The sequence below is a fragment of the Diadema antillarum genome, unplaced genomic scaffold, assembly GCF_040938485.1.
Source record: "Diadema antillarum isolate AM-2024a unplaced genomic scaffold, OU_Dant_1.0 seq00000326_RagTag, whole genome shotgun sequence".
NCBI classification, from domain to species: domain Eukaryota; kingdom Metazoa; phylum Echinodermata; class Echinoidea; order Diadematoida; family Diadematidae; genus Diadema; species Diadema antillarum.
The window spans coordinates 415,888-429,992 of NW_027271344.1; the positions used below are offsets into that span (position 1 = coordinate 415,888).

General features: G+C 40.2%; 1 protein-coding gene across 1 annotated transcript; it reads left to right on the plus strand.

The window, feature by feature from the left end:
- The first annotated feature begins 413 nt into the window (after window positions 1-413).
- On the plus strand, window positions 414-13,177 carry LOC139730675 (uncharacterized). The gene is made up of 10 exons (XM_071641532.1): window positions 414-456; window positions 942-1,134; window positions 2,543-2,693; window positions 3,327-3,491; window positions 6,823-8,842; window positions 9,668-9,774; window positions 10,569-10,714; window positions 11,633-12,063; window positions 12,479-12,946; window positions 13,169-13,177. The coding sequence occupies exons 3-10, from the start codon at window positions 2,557-2,559 to the stop codon at window positions 13,175-13,177; spliced, it is 3,483 nt and encodes a 1,160-aa protein (XP_071497633.1). The 5' UTR covers window positions 414-456; window positions 942-1,134; window positions 2,543-2,556.
- Window positions 13,178-14,105: the final 928 nt, after the last annotated feature.

The window sequence follows — 14,105 nt, forward strand, 5'->3', positions numbered from 1 at the left end:
CTTCTACTTTCAGTTCATGCTCGAAAGCTATACAATCATGACAATAGGCCTACTTACCAGTTTTGAGGAATCATCGGCCGTGAACGCCTAGAATCTATCTCAACTTGCTTATAACTAGCAGCCTGCAAACTCAACGTTATCGCAATGCAACGATAATGTAGAGAAGAGATGCAGTCTAACCCGGAAGCAAATTACTGACGTACCGACCTTGCTATGCTAGCGAACGAGCTCATCTTCAGCCTACCCGCGAGCCGCGAACGCCAGTGCGCGAAATCGGTACGCTGGCAAGCCCTCGCCTGGCTTCACTTGGCCCCGTGCGCCTCGCTCCCTAGCTGGCCCTGTACAGTGTGTGGTGGCAGTGGTGTACTAGTGAGTGCTTGAGTGATTACCTGGTACTGTGTTGCTGTGCAGACATGGACTGTATTGCGGTGTTTCAATGGTTCGACTTATAAGAAGGTACGGACAGTTTGAAATAAAAAGTCAGGGGTGTATGGTATACATTAATTGTACTGACGTAACGTACTGTAGCAATCAATCAAATTTATAGAGTTTAGAAAGAATACATTGAGTTTTGCACTTCAAGTCCCAGTAATACTAATCTAGTCTGGCCTGCGTGAGGTGAGTGTGTATAAATGTGAGTGGCGTCACGTGTGAAAATGGTGAAAACCAGCAATCTAACGTTGCTAGATCCACTCTTCTCGTCTTAATCGTGTGAAACTTTCACACGATTAAGACGATTTAACACGATTTCACTGAAAGTAGAATTTGAACTGTTGAAGGGACTTGTGAAAAGTGGTTTGTCTAAAGTTACGTTTTTTGAGCAGTTACAATTAAACTAAAACTGCTACTTGACAGCTGATGACTGCAAACGTAAACTTTAATGATGATCAAACTCGCTCTGACCTTTCCTGCACTAATACTGTTTTGTTTCTAAATTCTAGCCATCCTCTCTCACTGGTCTGGCCCCTGCGAGGTGCTGCACACACTTCCAGCCTCCATGCCGTGAGATGAGAGCCAGTACAGTACCCAGTAGTGAGGTTGTGCTTGTGGTGAAGAAGATCCAGCTCTAACGTTACAGGATGCAGAGTTTTTGATCAGATTGTGAATCTGAGCATGTATCCAGTCGGCCTTAAGGTACAGGTCTTGATGAAAGGGGAAATTCAGGAATTTTGGTCAGACATATCGGCTTACCTCGATGAATACTTGCCATAACTCAGATTAATGTTAACTTCAAGTGTTTAAACTAACCTTGGTAGTAGGCTTGGCCCTACGACAACAAGGAGACAAGAACTCCATTGTTTTTAGTGTGGAGGAGAGCCATCACCTCTGGGCTATATACAGATAGAGTAATCAACCCAGTTTGTGGCAGGGTGCCTATTTCTGTGGAATTCCCTGATTGTTATCATTATTTATTTTATCGTATTTCCCTTTAAATTTGATACCATAAACTGTAGTGATCTTATCATCCAGCAATGCGAATGGCTGCATTAAAACTTTAAGAATGTATCATTTCTCAATGAATTGTCTGATTTTCCTTAAATTTCACTCAATGTGTTTTACTAATAAGTAATACTGTACAATAGTGCTGCCTTGACTCAATCCACATGTATGTTTGGGTTTCCTTCCCCCGTACTCGTGCACTTCAGTGGCTTGCCATATGATCTTAGACCACCAATCTTGGCACCCAGACGTTTCACTGACAGTTATTTTTGTCAGAGGTTGTAGCAGCTTTTTCCAGAATTTTCCATCGGTAAATGTGTAGCTACCAAGTCTCCCTGATTTTGTAGAAGGCTTTGTGAAAACATCAACACCTCCTCATGTCTACTGGAGAAAATGTCAAAGTCTGTCTGATTCAATTCCCTTATTACTCTGTGGAATATCCCTGATTTTATATGCTATCAGCCTATTGTTGGCAGCCCTGTTAATGAATTGATCAACACAAATGTGTATCAAATCATAGTGTGACAAATAAAGAATCAAACACATAGAGGTCTGCTATGTTTTGAACTCAATATACTAAGGGTAATAGCCAGAGGGAGGTTGCTAGATTCATTGGAGGAATGCAACCACAAATTTGGGTTTGAAATGATGATGGCAGCCTGTAAACTTTTACACAATAAGTAGGATTGGGAGATTTCTCCCCTCATTTTTAAATAAAAGCAAGTGTTTGCTTGAAAATGAACATCAAATTTGATGCTATTTCATGAGTGTATTGTGTTCCAGAACAGCATCGATAAAAGAATTTTTCTGTATGAACAATATTGGCCTTGTATGATGAGCTGTAAGGTTGCACCAGGCTGTTACCCAATTGCTCGTAATGATAATTATAAATTTGTTTTTTTAAAGAGTGACCTTCTCTAACTATATTTCATGTTTTGATGGGTTTTTATAGTGATAATATGTGCATACTCAGCTAGTATGTGCATGCTAGTACATCTAGATGCTTGAGGGATTGTTTTGTTTGTTTGTTTGATTGTTTGTTTGTTGAGGGAATCATTATTTTGCTTATGGGCTTTCTCCATGATTTTTTTTTTTTCAACAGGGACAGATGTGAATATGGCAAGTGTTTCAAATCCTGAAAAGTCTAGGTTTGTGTGCACTGTGTGCAACCTGGATTACCCAACAGCAGTGCAGTTTGAGGAACATCTTTGGTCTCTCTACCATCACAAGATCATCAATAATAAGCAACCCAGGTAAGCTGATACTGTAACCCACTTGATATTTTAGTTGTATCAGGGCAATACCCCCCCCCCCCCCTGCTGAATACTGGTTAGTTATAAGAAGATTAGGGTTAAAGTTAGGTTTAGGGGTATAGTTCGGGTTAGGATTAGGTTCAGAATTAGGATTATGGCTAGGGGAAGGGGTAATTATCCAGGGGGTAATTGCCCTAGACCCATTTCAGTAATATAGGTTGATCCTTATTCTGTCAACAGAGGTGAATAATTTGGATTCTGAGAAACAACTAATGTAGAAAATGTATTACTTTTTCTTGCATACAAGCCTGTTGTGTTTCTATTTTGAAGTACCTTTGATAAATTAAAGTCTTTATTCAGAATGATCACAATCATTGTATAGCTGCCATTACCAGGGACAATACAATGATTTTGTTGTGACAGTAACTTCCATCACTTAATCTAGCTGTTGTAATCAACACCCCTCTTTGACTTTGTGATGATGAGGTATTAATGAAGAAATAATGCACTAAAGCTGTCAAATAGTGTGTCAACAAACATTTTTTTTTTTCTGTAAGAAGATAATGTAGGAATTTATTTCTTGTTCATAGGATATTCCAAAATTATGTTCAATTCATTTGTCTTTTGATGCAGCATCAAACATCATTGCAACCTGTGCATGTTTGAAAGTTTTGACATCAACGAGTATGGAAAGCATCTGATAGGTGAAAAACACAAGGCGTCCCTGGGGTTACGACAGACAAGAATCTCGGAATCAAAGCAAGGTGTTCCCTCAACCAGCCAAGCAACAGACAAAAGGTAAAGCCTGTTTCAGAGTCACATTATGGCTCAGACATTTGTCAATTGTAGTAGCTGTGACACTGGTTTTGCGTACACCAACATTTCTGTCACAACCAAGTGCGGACATCTTTGCCAACACTTACTTGATATTGAGTGACTATAGTGTAACTTGAGATACCTTTTGCAAAAGCCAGAAATGATTTATTGATATATGGGGCATGGCCAGCAGAACATTTTCAAAAGTGGGGGGGGGGGGGGGGGGGGGGGGAGGGGCACTTTCGGGTTTCATCGAGCTAACAAGCAAAAGAAAAAAGAAAAAGAAAAAAGGCCTTCCGTGCAACTTGTGGTGCACTTCGGGGTTTCTTCAGCTGACAAGCAAAAAAACAAACAAACAAACAAACAGGTCTTCAGCTCAAAAAGTTGCCACTTCCAGGTTTCTTCAGCTGACAAGCAAAAAAAAAAAAAAAGGTCTTCAGCACAAAAACAAGCCTTACCGCGCTCACATCTTATGCATTCCTTTGTATGGTGCGAAAAAAAAAGTGTGGGGGGTGAACCACCCCCCCCCCCCCCCCATTCCGCCGGCCCTGTGGGTTATATAGAGGTCGCTGTTTAGCAGTGGCCTGTTCCTTTGCATATTTCCACATATAATCATATCTGCACATAATACGTCATATTCAGTGTAAGATATGACTGCTGCATCATTTGTGGCAAGGATTTTATGTCTCCTCTCATCTGCAATCAGACCATCCCAGACAGTTTGTCTGCTGTTGAAATGTTTCTGTATGATTATGAACTACTTCAGCAGTGCTCACAATTTGAGTATAAAATGAGGCTATTTCAGAAAATATTTCATAACCGACTTGGGAAAGAACACAAATTAACCTCTGATACACAATGTGTTGACACCAATCTTATGTGACCATGCATCACAAAACCAATAAAAAGTTGCGCATCCAGATTTCATGTGAGAACTCAAAGTAGGTGATAGCGGTCAACCTAGAAAATCTTTAGTTTTTTTGTATTTCTTTTTAAGAGCATCTCTTTTTCTACATAATTCTGAAGTTTGTGATTGTAAAATGAATTTTTCTGGCATTTTTTTTTTGGAAACACTTTTTCAAAGAATAGTGTTATTAGGTTTATCTGAGAATGTGCTTGTAGAGTGTGCAAATTTTTAGCTTTAAAATCTGATAAGCCCTTCATTGTGGTTGCTACAGAATTTTACACCTTGCTTTTTGTCCATTCATTGCAGAGAACATAGGTTGGTGAGAAGCAGTTGAATAAACCCTCTTTTCTTAGTGAACATTTTCTATTTGTTTTGAGTTATACATCATTTGAAATTTTAGAGGTTTGAGCTTGCTCATCTAGAATGTGCCCCTAACTTAAAATCTATTGTCTGGTGACTTTTTGGTGGTTGTGTGATGTAGGGTCACATATTAGAAAATACCTGGTAGTCTGTTTGAAAATGCCATATGCACTGTATTAGAGTGGGATTTTTTTAAATGAGTGTAATATCAACTTAATCAAATTTGTAGAGGTTTCAACCAAACTGGATCTAGAATAAGAATGTTTTGTAAATCTACGGTTTGAATATGATTTTACAAACTTACAGTGATACTAGAACAAATATGACAGTTACAGTAGATGAAGCGACAATGTCGCGACCTCACAAGTGTCATGTTGACACATACACAAATCCATACATTTCCTACTTGTCATGAAATGAAAGTGAAACGCTCAAATACTTTACATCAACATTTTATCATGCAATTATGTAGCACTGATTGCTTTAATATAGAGGGATGTGTCAAGGATGTTGGGATCCACCCATTTTCCTCATTGCAGCCGATACTTCATTAGAATGAATGTCAGTAAAGCACAAAGTGCATGCCACAAACATATGATAAAGTGTATGCGTGGGACTATGAAAAACACTGAGACTGCAAAATGTGTAGAGTACAAGTAACAATTGATTTAGATTTAGATTTAGATATATTTTTTTAATACAGTGAAATGCTTTTCCCCCAATCTGTTGTTATCTCCTGAATATGACTTTCCACATACATTCAATATTTCTTAGTGAGACTTACATTTCTTTGTAACATGTGATATCTCATCACATCAATGTTTATAGATTGAGTTTGTTATTGGCTAGCTTGTTACCAAATACATAAATTTTATGTCATTTCTGTGTGCAAAATCATGAGACAGTTGAGTTGATTGCATCACCTCAGCTACTTCATAATGTGCTAATGAGCCATATCACTAAAGATCTTGTAAATATATGACTGAAATTTCATTACTTTTTGTAGTTATTCAAATAAAATTTTAATTATTTTACTTTATCTATTGATATAAACTTGAAAATTGTGTTACACTACAATTTGAGTCAATTTAAATGTGAAATGGCATTTCATTTTGATGTTTACATGTCAGCCAATTTTGTAGTGCATGTTTTTAGTATGAATTTAAGATAAGATACATTGTGATTGCAAATTAGATATTATGATCTTCACTTTAGTATACTGCAATGTTTACGCAGAAGAAGATGACTGTTCATTATGCTGTACACGTTGTATAAAATTAGTAAACACAGGGAGGTGGGAAAAGACCACCTCCCGGTAAATATGAGTAGAAGAGGGGAAAATTCACTAGTATAGACATGACATCAACAGCTGTCATGTGTAATACATATTTTCATTCTTCTTTTTTTTTTTTTTGAGGCTACCTCACATCTCTCATAAATTTATATTCTCACTTCAAATGAAACCATGACGGTGTGCTGTGGTGCAGCTGCTACACATATGATATGTGGGTTTATCCCCTTTTGATTTGAGATCAGGGCATTTATACAAATACACTTCAAACATTTTGGCAAAAACTGACAACGTAATGAAGTAGATATTGCAACCAGATTACTTTGGCATGCAGTATTGATTTTGTAAATACAAAGAGATCATCTGACTTGAACCATGGATTCCTTTGCCCCATACAAATTTGCATGAAGATAAAACCAACTTTGATTACTGTACAAGCCATATATTTCGCAAGTCTAAATTTTCGCGAATCGGGAATTCCCGACGATTTCGCGAGTGGTTAAATTCGCGATCATGGAGGCCTGTACTGAACGGAGAAGTGTACACGCGTAAGTCACATTAACATCAGGATCAGAGTCAATATTTTCGCGTGTCTTTAATTTTGCGAATAGCACCCGACTCACGTATTTGCGAAAATAAAAACCTCGCGAAATGTTCGGCGTATACAGTATGTGTCAAGTTCCCTCATCATGCGTTGAGAGAGTGTATACATCAATTACCAATTCATTTCAAAAATGTATCTTTGTTTCACACAGGGCATCAGAGAACAGGTCTTCCATTAACAAGGCCAGAGACCAACAAAGGGGACCCATTGCAGAAACCTCGAATTCACATCAATCATCCAGTAACCAGGTGCAAAGATGTCAACAGTTTCAAGGCAGTCGAGAACAGTATGGTCCATATAACACAGGCTTTTCACCCCATAGGTTCGAGAGCCAACTCATAAATCAACAATTTTCACATAACGGTAGTCTCCCGTACAACAGATGGCCACAGAGAGGCCATCGGATGATGGGTGCACAATTTATGTCCAGAAGATGGCCCACACCTGACCAGTGGCAGCCACCGCAGCCACCGAGGTTTCCACGCATGCCACCTCCTCCAGAACCGTGGCACAGCCATCAGTTTGGATTCAACACTAATGAGTCATGGCCAGGCAATTTCATTCCCCCCTGGGAAGGGAATGATTGGGAAGGGAATAATCATAATATTCCCACTTGTGAAGGGGTCGATTGGGAAGGGAATAATCGAAGTCACATCGCATCGATGGAATCCCATCCAATGGCTGGGTATCCATCAAACATGCCAACTGCTACTGAAAGGCACGACGCTCCCAATTTTGCCTGGAGATCGTGGGGCACAAATGTGAGTGACGCATCTGAGAAATTCAGTACAGAGAGATGGACAGACTGTGGAAAACTCAAGAGCAAAGCTGGGCCTGGTCAGCAGTTGAATGACTCAAATGGAAAAGTGTGTGCGAATGGAAGTAGTCAAACAAGGGAAAAGAGACCAAATAGTGTTGACACCTCTGACAGGATTTCAGCTCAAGGTTCTTCACAGCTACGTGTTCATCGTGCAGGTGTTGCAGGTATCAACTCAAAGAAGAATATGTCTAAGTTCAAATCTACAGGATCGAAAGAAAGCAGTCATTCCAGCAAGAAACAAATTCCTGGTGCATCATCTGTCAAGAAAAAGGGCAAGTTCTCCTCTCTAGCAAACTCAAAAAAGCCTAGACTATCATCCCATGTTGCCACACATCGGAAGTCTTCACAGAGTGTGCCGATATCTCATCGCCGTAGCAACCGGAACAGTGAAACAGTGTCCAGTACTCTCATTAAGGACAATGCTCCAGATGAAGCTCCATCTCCATCAGGAGAATCTTCAGTGCAAAGCAGTACTGACCATGTGCAATCGGAGAATAATTTGTCTCAGAGCCAATCAAAAGCCTTTGAAAGCAGTCGTACTGTCATGCCAAAGAGACCTGTTTGTAGTGGCACTCCTAGCAAGAAAAACTGCACAGGCATTCAGTCACCACAAGCAGTCACTGTGCCATTGCAGTTGTCAAGTGTTGGGCCTTCTGTTAGTGTGAGGACCTCACAGCAGCTGGGCAATGAATGTGATGCCCCTCAAAGAGCACAGGAAGAGAGAGTCCAACAACACTCGGCTGGTCATGAAGACATTACAGATAAATCAAGAGATGACGAAGGTAGCAGACATGTTCCACCACGCCACCCTGTCCCTCCATCATCTAAACAGGCTTCTTCAAATGGTTCAGCTGATACAGTGCTCTCCAGAAGTGACAGGGAACAAAGTGCTCAGAGCTCAGACATCCAGTCCCCTCTAAATGACAGAGGACCATCAAGTATTGTCACCAGAACAGTCGGAGCCACTTCCATGAGAGCGCCACCGCTGGTGTCTAGAACTCCCATTGGTCCTTATTCAAGTTCCTCGACATCTTTGCCAACATCAAGTCCCTCTACAGAAAATAGTGAGAGACCCAGAGGGAACTCAAACAAGGAGAATACTGTTTCTGAGTCTCTTGAACATTTGGACTCTGACCCTACTCGCTCATTTGGAAGTGAACCGTGTGACCTTCAAGAGGATGAGAGGAAAAAGCCACAGGGAACTGCACCATTGCTGTTGAAACCATCCTTGCCCAAAGTCCTTGTCAGTGACCACCAGAAGCATCTTCCCAGGCCCAATCTGACGGTTGCCAGGACCAGGCTGAAATCCAGTAAGGATGGCATCAGCGGATTGAGCATACAAAAATTCAAGGTAAGATCAGCAGCAGTCGAGAAACTTAACCTGGGCAGTCACATCAAGAAAGTTATCTGCCTTTTTATTCTTACTCAATGGCAACCACTGTGAAGGGATTCTCAGATTAACCTCAAATTTAACACACTCATTACCAATGTTCTAGTCATGACTTTGTCAGAGTATCTAGCTACTGCTCCCTGTTTTCAAAGGCTATGTAGGATTTTCATGTACACTTTTAAATACCTCATGTGAAGGACATGAGACAAAAAAAATAACAAGTTGATAAAAACTGCTTACTCTTATTTCATGCAGCCAAACGTTGAATTTAAATAGAAAACAGGTACTTCATCTTGGAATAAACCAAAAAAAAAAAAATAATAATGATAACAAATTAATAAATAACTAAAAGTAAATAAATTGAATCTAGAAGATATCTCATAATGCAAATTTTCTGGTATTGTGGAAAATCAACACTTTTTGTTGCAACTTTTTGTTGATTTGCAATTTTTTGTTGATTTGTGATGGAGGGTCACAAATTTGGGAAAAATATGTGTGTGATATCAGCTGTTGTTCCCAGTTTGCCCAAATCAAGGATGTCCAAAGTCTTGTCCTGTCACTACATCATTTACTGGAGGATGAATTGTGTGAACGACACTGTACAGTTGATTATCAAAATTTATTTTACGATTTTGACTCGGATTATAAACCAACAGAATAGCATAAATTTAGCAGCATGGATTTTAGACCTGATGTAGTAATCACCTGTATTCAAGTGATTTAGTGCTGTTATGTATTTTTTTTCCAAAGAATGCTATCATTTTCTGATTTCGGCTCTTATTTCAGGAGCAAATGCAGGGACTGGTTAGTGGTGTGGCCAGACCTGTATGGCAGGAGAAGAAACTCACTCGCATGCTTTCCCAAGTAAAGAAGACCCCAGAACGATGGAGCAGGTGGGCAATATTTTTGTTATGTGTATTGGCTGTACTACATGAATGAGTTTTGGGTCCTTGGCTTGTCTGCTTCCTACATTAGAGTGTGCAATGTGCCCTAGACTATCAAAAGTGTCATTTTGTCCAAGGACCGATGTACTAATCTTGCATCTAATATTAGAGCATGCTCTGGGTGGTTATATGAGCACATGCCTCAAAACAGTCAACCTTTCAGGGTGACAATTTTCAGTTGTCCATGCAAAGCTGGGCAATAGGATTGTATGTACAATATGCAGACTCACCGCATTACTTGAGCAATGCTAGTGAATGCAAACAGCTCAGCACATACTTTGATACACCTGTAAACATATGGTTGCTGTAGAATTGCAGCACTCCACCAACTGTGAAGAATTGGATGAAATTCTGACAGATGCGTGTAGTCAAAGCTTGTTTATTAGTGGAAAAATGAACAAAGAAAAAGGGATTCCATCTAGATTCGAACCCGAAACTTCTGGAGTGCTAGCCCAGTGCTCTACCGACTGAGCTATAGGGAGCCCTAGTTCAGTGTTCGTCCCAGAAACCCTTAATTCTCAGTGCTCAAATGGTCAGAAGCTATAGCAGTGTGTTTGTATGACTTGAACCCGGCATAAACCCAAAGGATAACTCAACTTGGGGATAAATGCGAGGGATCACCGAAGTGATGCAGCTTTTTGAGTTTGTAGCTTGTCTTACACACACACTCACACCTACACACACTCTATCTCTTGTTCTCCCATCATCTCGTTAACTCTCCCGTTCCCCTGTTTGCTATTCAGGTTTGGTCATCTTTTGACCTCGAAGCAAGGAGATGACCTGGCTGATTTGGACATCACCAGCCTAGGCCAGGAGGACCTGGAGCAGCTGCTCAATTCCTGCATCAAGATGGAGGACTTTTCTGCAGACATCTTTGCTGAACTGATGGGTAAGAATCTAACAAAGATGTCTCTCCCCAAATCCCGTCAGCAGCGGTTTCTTATTCCCACATGTCACATTACCATAACCCCGTGGTCATCAGCTTTGATCCAGGGTATATGCGTCTGGATCGGGGGTTATGGCCCTCATTTGTGCAAATTTAACAAACAACAGCCACAGTCAACTTTAACAACCCTTTTGATGCTTGCAGGTGCTTAGCAGGTGCAATAACATTCAATCACATCCATATTGGCCCAAATTCACGAAGGTAGTACAATTGAAACCATGATTTAAACCATGCACAATTTGTTTGGAGCGCTAAGTGTCGCATGGCCTATTTCGTTACGAAATCAGTCATTTCGTCGATGAAATGACCATTTGTAACAAAATGTCTACATTTTGTTGACAAAACTATCGTTGACGAAATGAGCATTTCATCAACGAAATGAATGATTTTGTAACGAAATAGGCCATGCCACACTTGGTGCTCCATACAAATTGTCCATGGTTTCAATTGTACCACCTTCGTGAATTCGGGCCTTTAAGTTTGTGACAGTGTAATTTGTTACAGAGCTTTTGTGTGGTGGTGTACCATGGGCAGGATGAGACACCTTACGGCATGTGTGGTGCTGCCATCATTGATTCATGTTTTACAGGGTCTAAGGTCACCCATCTCAAATGAACATTTCTTGTCAGTTTCATTCAAATTTTATTTTGTGTCAGCGGCAGAAGAGGTTTGATTATGCCAAGGCAATTAAATAATCAGTTTTCCCATGCCTTTAATAATGGATGATGAGTTTTGTTTTAGCTGGATATGTACGTATGAAAATTGCTGGTGCAGTCAGACTCTACCCGCAGTTGTTTTCACAGAGAAGTAGAGTCAACACACAGAGCAATGGTAATGACAGTGCGTGTGCCACCATTTCAGATACAAGCAACACAAGAGAACAAGCCATTCCTGACAACTTGGGCCTCCCTGGCAGTGTGAGTGGTTCTAGCTCCGTCATCCCAACCTCGGCGCAACCCACGTTGGACTCCAAAACGCCAGAGTCAAGTTGCCATGACATCCAGACACCACCTTCAGTAGACTCTGCTCTCACCAAGAAAAGAGACCCTTTATCCTGCATCAGTCGGTACATCAAACAAGAACCAGCTGATGAAGGCTATGTGTGGACATCAGACTCCCAGGCATATGATGGGAGTTTGGGATCAGGGAATGGTCCAGTGCCAAGTGAAATACAGGCAAGACTTGATCCGTCCCCCATTGGAGGGAGACCGCCCCGCAGTATCGAAGCAAGGAAAGAGTCTGATCAACACCATGAAACTTCAGTGTCCTCCACTGGTGTTTTGCATTCAGAGGTGACTGGACATAATTTGCCATGTTCCATGTATTGATTTTTTTTTTTTTTTTTTGATACATGGCTACTCTGCTGTATGCTAAAATTTACCATTTATGCAAGTGAGGGATCATTGTAGATTGATTTTTAGTCATCTAATTGACACCTAAATTATTTCCTTTTCTGCTTTCATCGCGCCTTTCCAGCATGCAGAATAATGCTGAGCACATAACTCAGCTTTCCTCTATTAGATTCGCCATACAAAGATTTAATGTTTGTATGGCAAATTCTGTTTGCTGATAAAACACAATTCAAAATATTGATGCATACTTTTTTTTTCTTAGAGGAAGTAACAAGAGTAGGTTTTATGAAATTTTCGTTTTAAACATCTGATAATGTCAGATACATTTTTAAAGATATGTATGCTCGTGTTGCAGGTCATTTCTATCGCTCCAGATGTCTTGCAGAGTCGTGAGAGGCATAAGAACAAGGGGAGGCATTGGCACAAAAATCGCAAAGGAGAAAAATTGTCCAAGGACTGTTCAGATGGCCGTACCACACAGCAGCTGTCCCATAAAGCTGAGTCTTCAAAGAAGAAAAAGAAGAAAAAGAAACATTGGAAGAACAAACCCTGCAGCATCGTTAAGACCCATGGACTCGGAAAGCAGAGTCTGACCTCATCTCATCGCCACTTTAGTACAGCCGTGTCAAAGGCAGAACATGCACGCAAGGGACAGACAGACACTGTATCCTCTACAATACACTCGAGCAGAGTGGGAGAAGGAAACCAGGCTACACCTGCTGTTGATAAAGCTGCAAATTCTGACGAGGCCATCCTGTCACGTGACATATCTGATAGCCGTTGGAGTGAGCAGATTGCCACAAATGTGAACACAAACCCACAGGTATGCTTCTTTCCTTTCTTCCTCTCTTTTTTGGTGCTAGTTCTATGCAGAATTTTCCCTGCATCACACCAGTTAGTAAAGAGAAACATATAATGCTACAACAGTGTGTCACAATTATTTCATTATCTGATTCCAACATCAAATTGCTTTTAATCAAGAGAAATGGGCATGTGTGCAGGGTTTAAACATTCACTTTTAATCTCATCTTATGATTTTTGTAAGGTGTACTAGAATTGTGGCCGGAGGCATTATGTTTTCGGGTCGTACGTCCGTCCGTCCGTACGTCCGTCCCGTTTTGTTTTTGTCGATATCTCAAGAACTGTGAGGTGGTTTTGCATCAAACTTGGTATGAGGGTATATCCTGGGGGATAATACTTTGTTTGGATTTTAGGGTCACGGGGTCAAAGGTCACAGGTCACAGGTTATTTTGTGAAAAAAAGGTTGAAATTTCATGTTTTTCTCCATATCTCGCAAATGGTTCAAGGTATCTTCATGGAACTTAGTATATATGCATGTACCGATGGGCAGTGATTATCTAGGGAAGTTGGGGGTCATGGGTCAAAGGTCAGGGGGTCAAAGGTCAAGGTCAACTCCTCAAAATATCACTACTTTCCTTATATTTATGCAATGCCTGAAGGATTTTTTTTTAACTTGATGTATGCATGTATAACCCAATATATATTCTGTGGGAAGTTTCTTGCCAAAAGGTCGAAGGTCAAAAGGTCAAAGGTCAAGTGAAAGTGCTAAATTGCACTTCTTCCTCCATATCTCAAAAGTAACTCAAGGTATTATCATGAAACTTACATATTTATGCATGTTCTACCTAACAGTGATTCTCTTTGGAACTGTGAGGTCAAAAGTCAAAGGCCAGGTTTAGATAATACTATTTTTCCATTTGATACTGAAATTATACTTTTTCTCAATACCTTGAAAATTACTCAATGCATAAACTTATAAAAGGGTCAAAAGTCAAGTAAAAATCATCAGTTCCCCCAAATACCTGCACTCTGACGTTTTAATCATTCATCCAATTGAACCTAGTTCTAGGAAAGTGAACATTCAGCACATGTGTGGCAAACCTGTCATTTTAATATTTTGCCAATTGTGTGAAACTGTCATCACACATTGTCAAGACATTGTACTATAGACCTATTAGGAG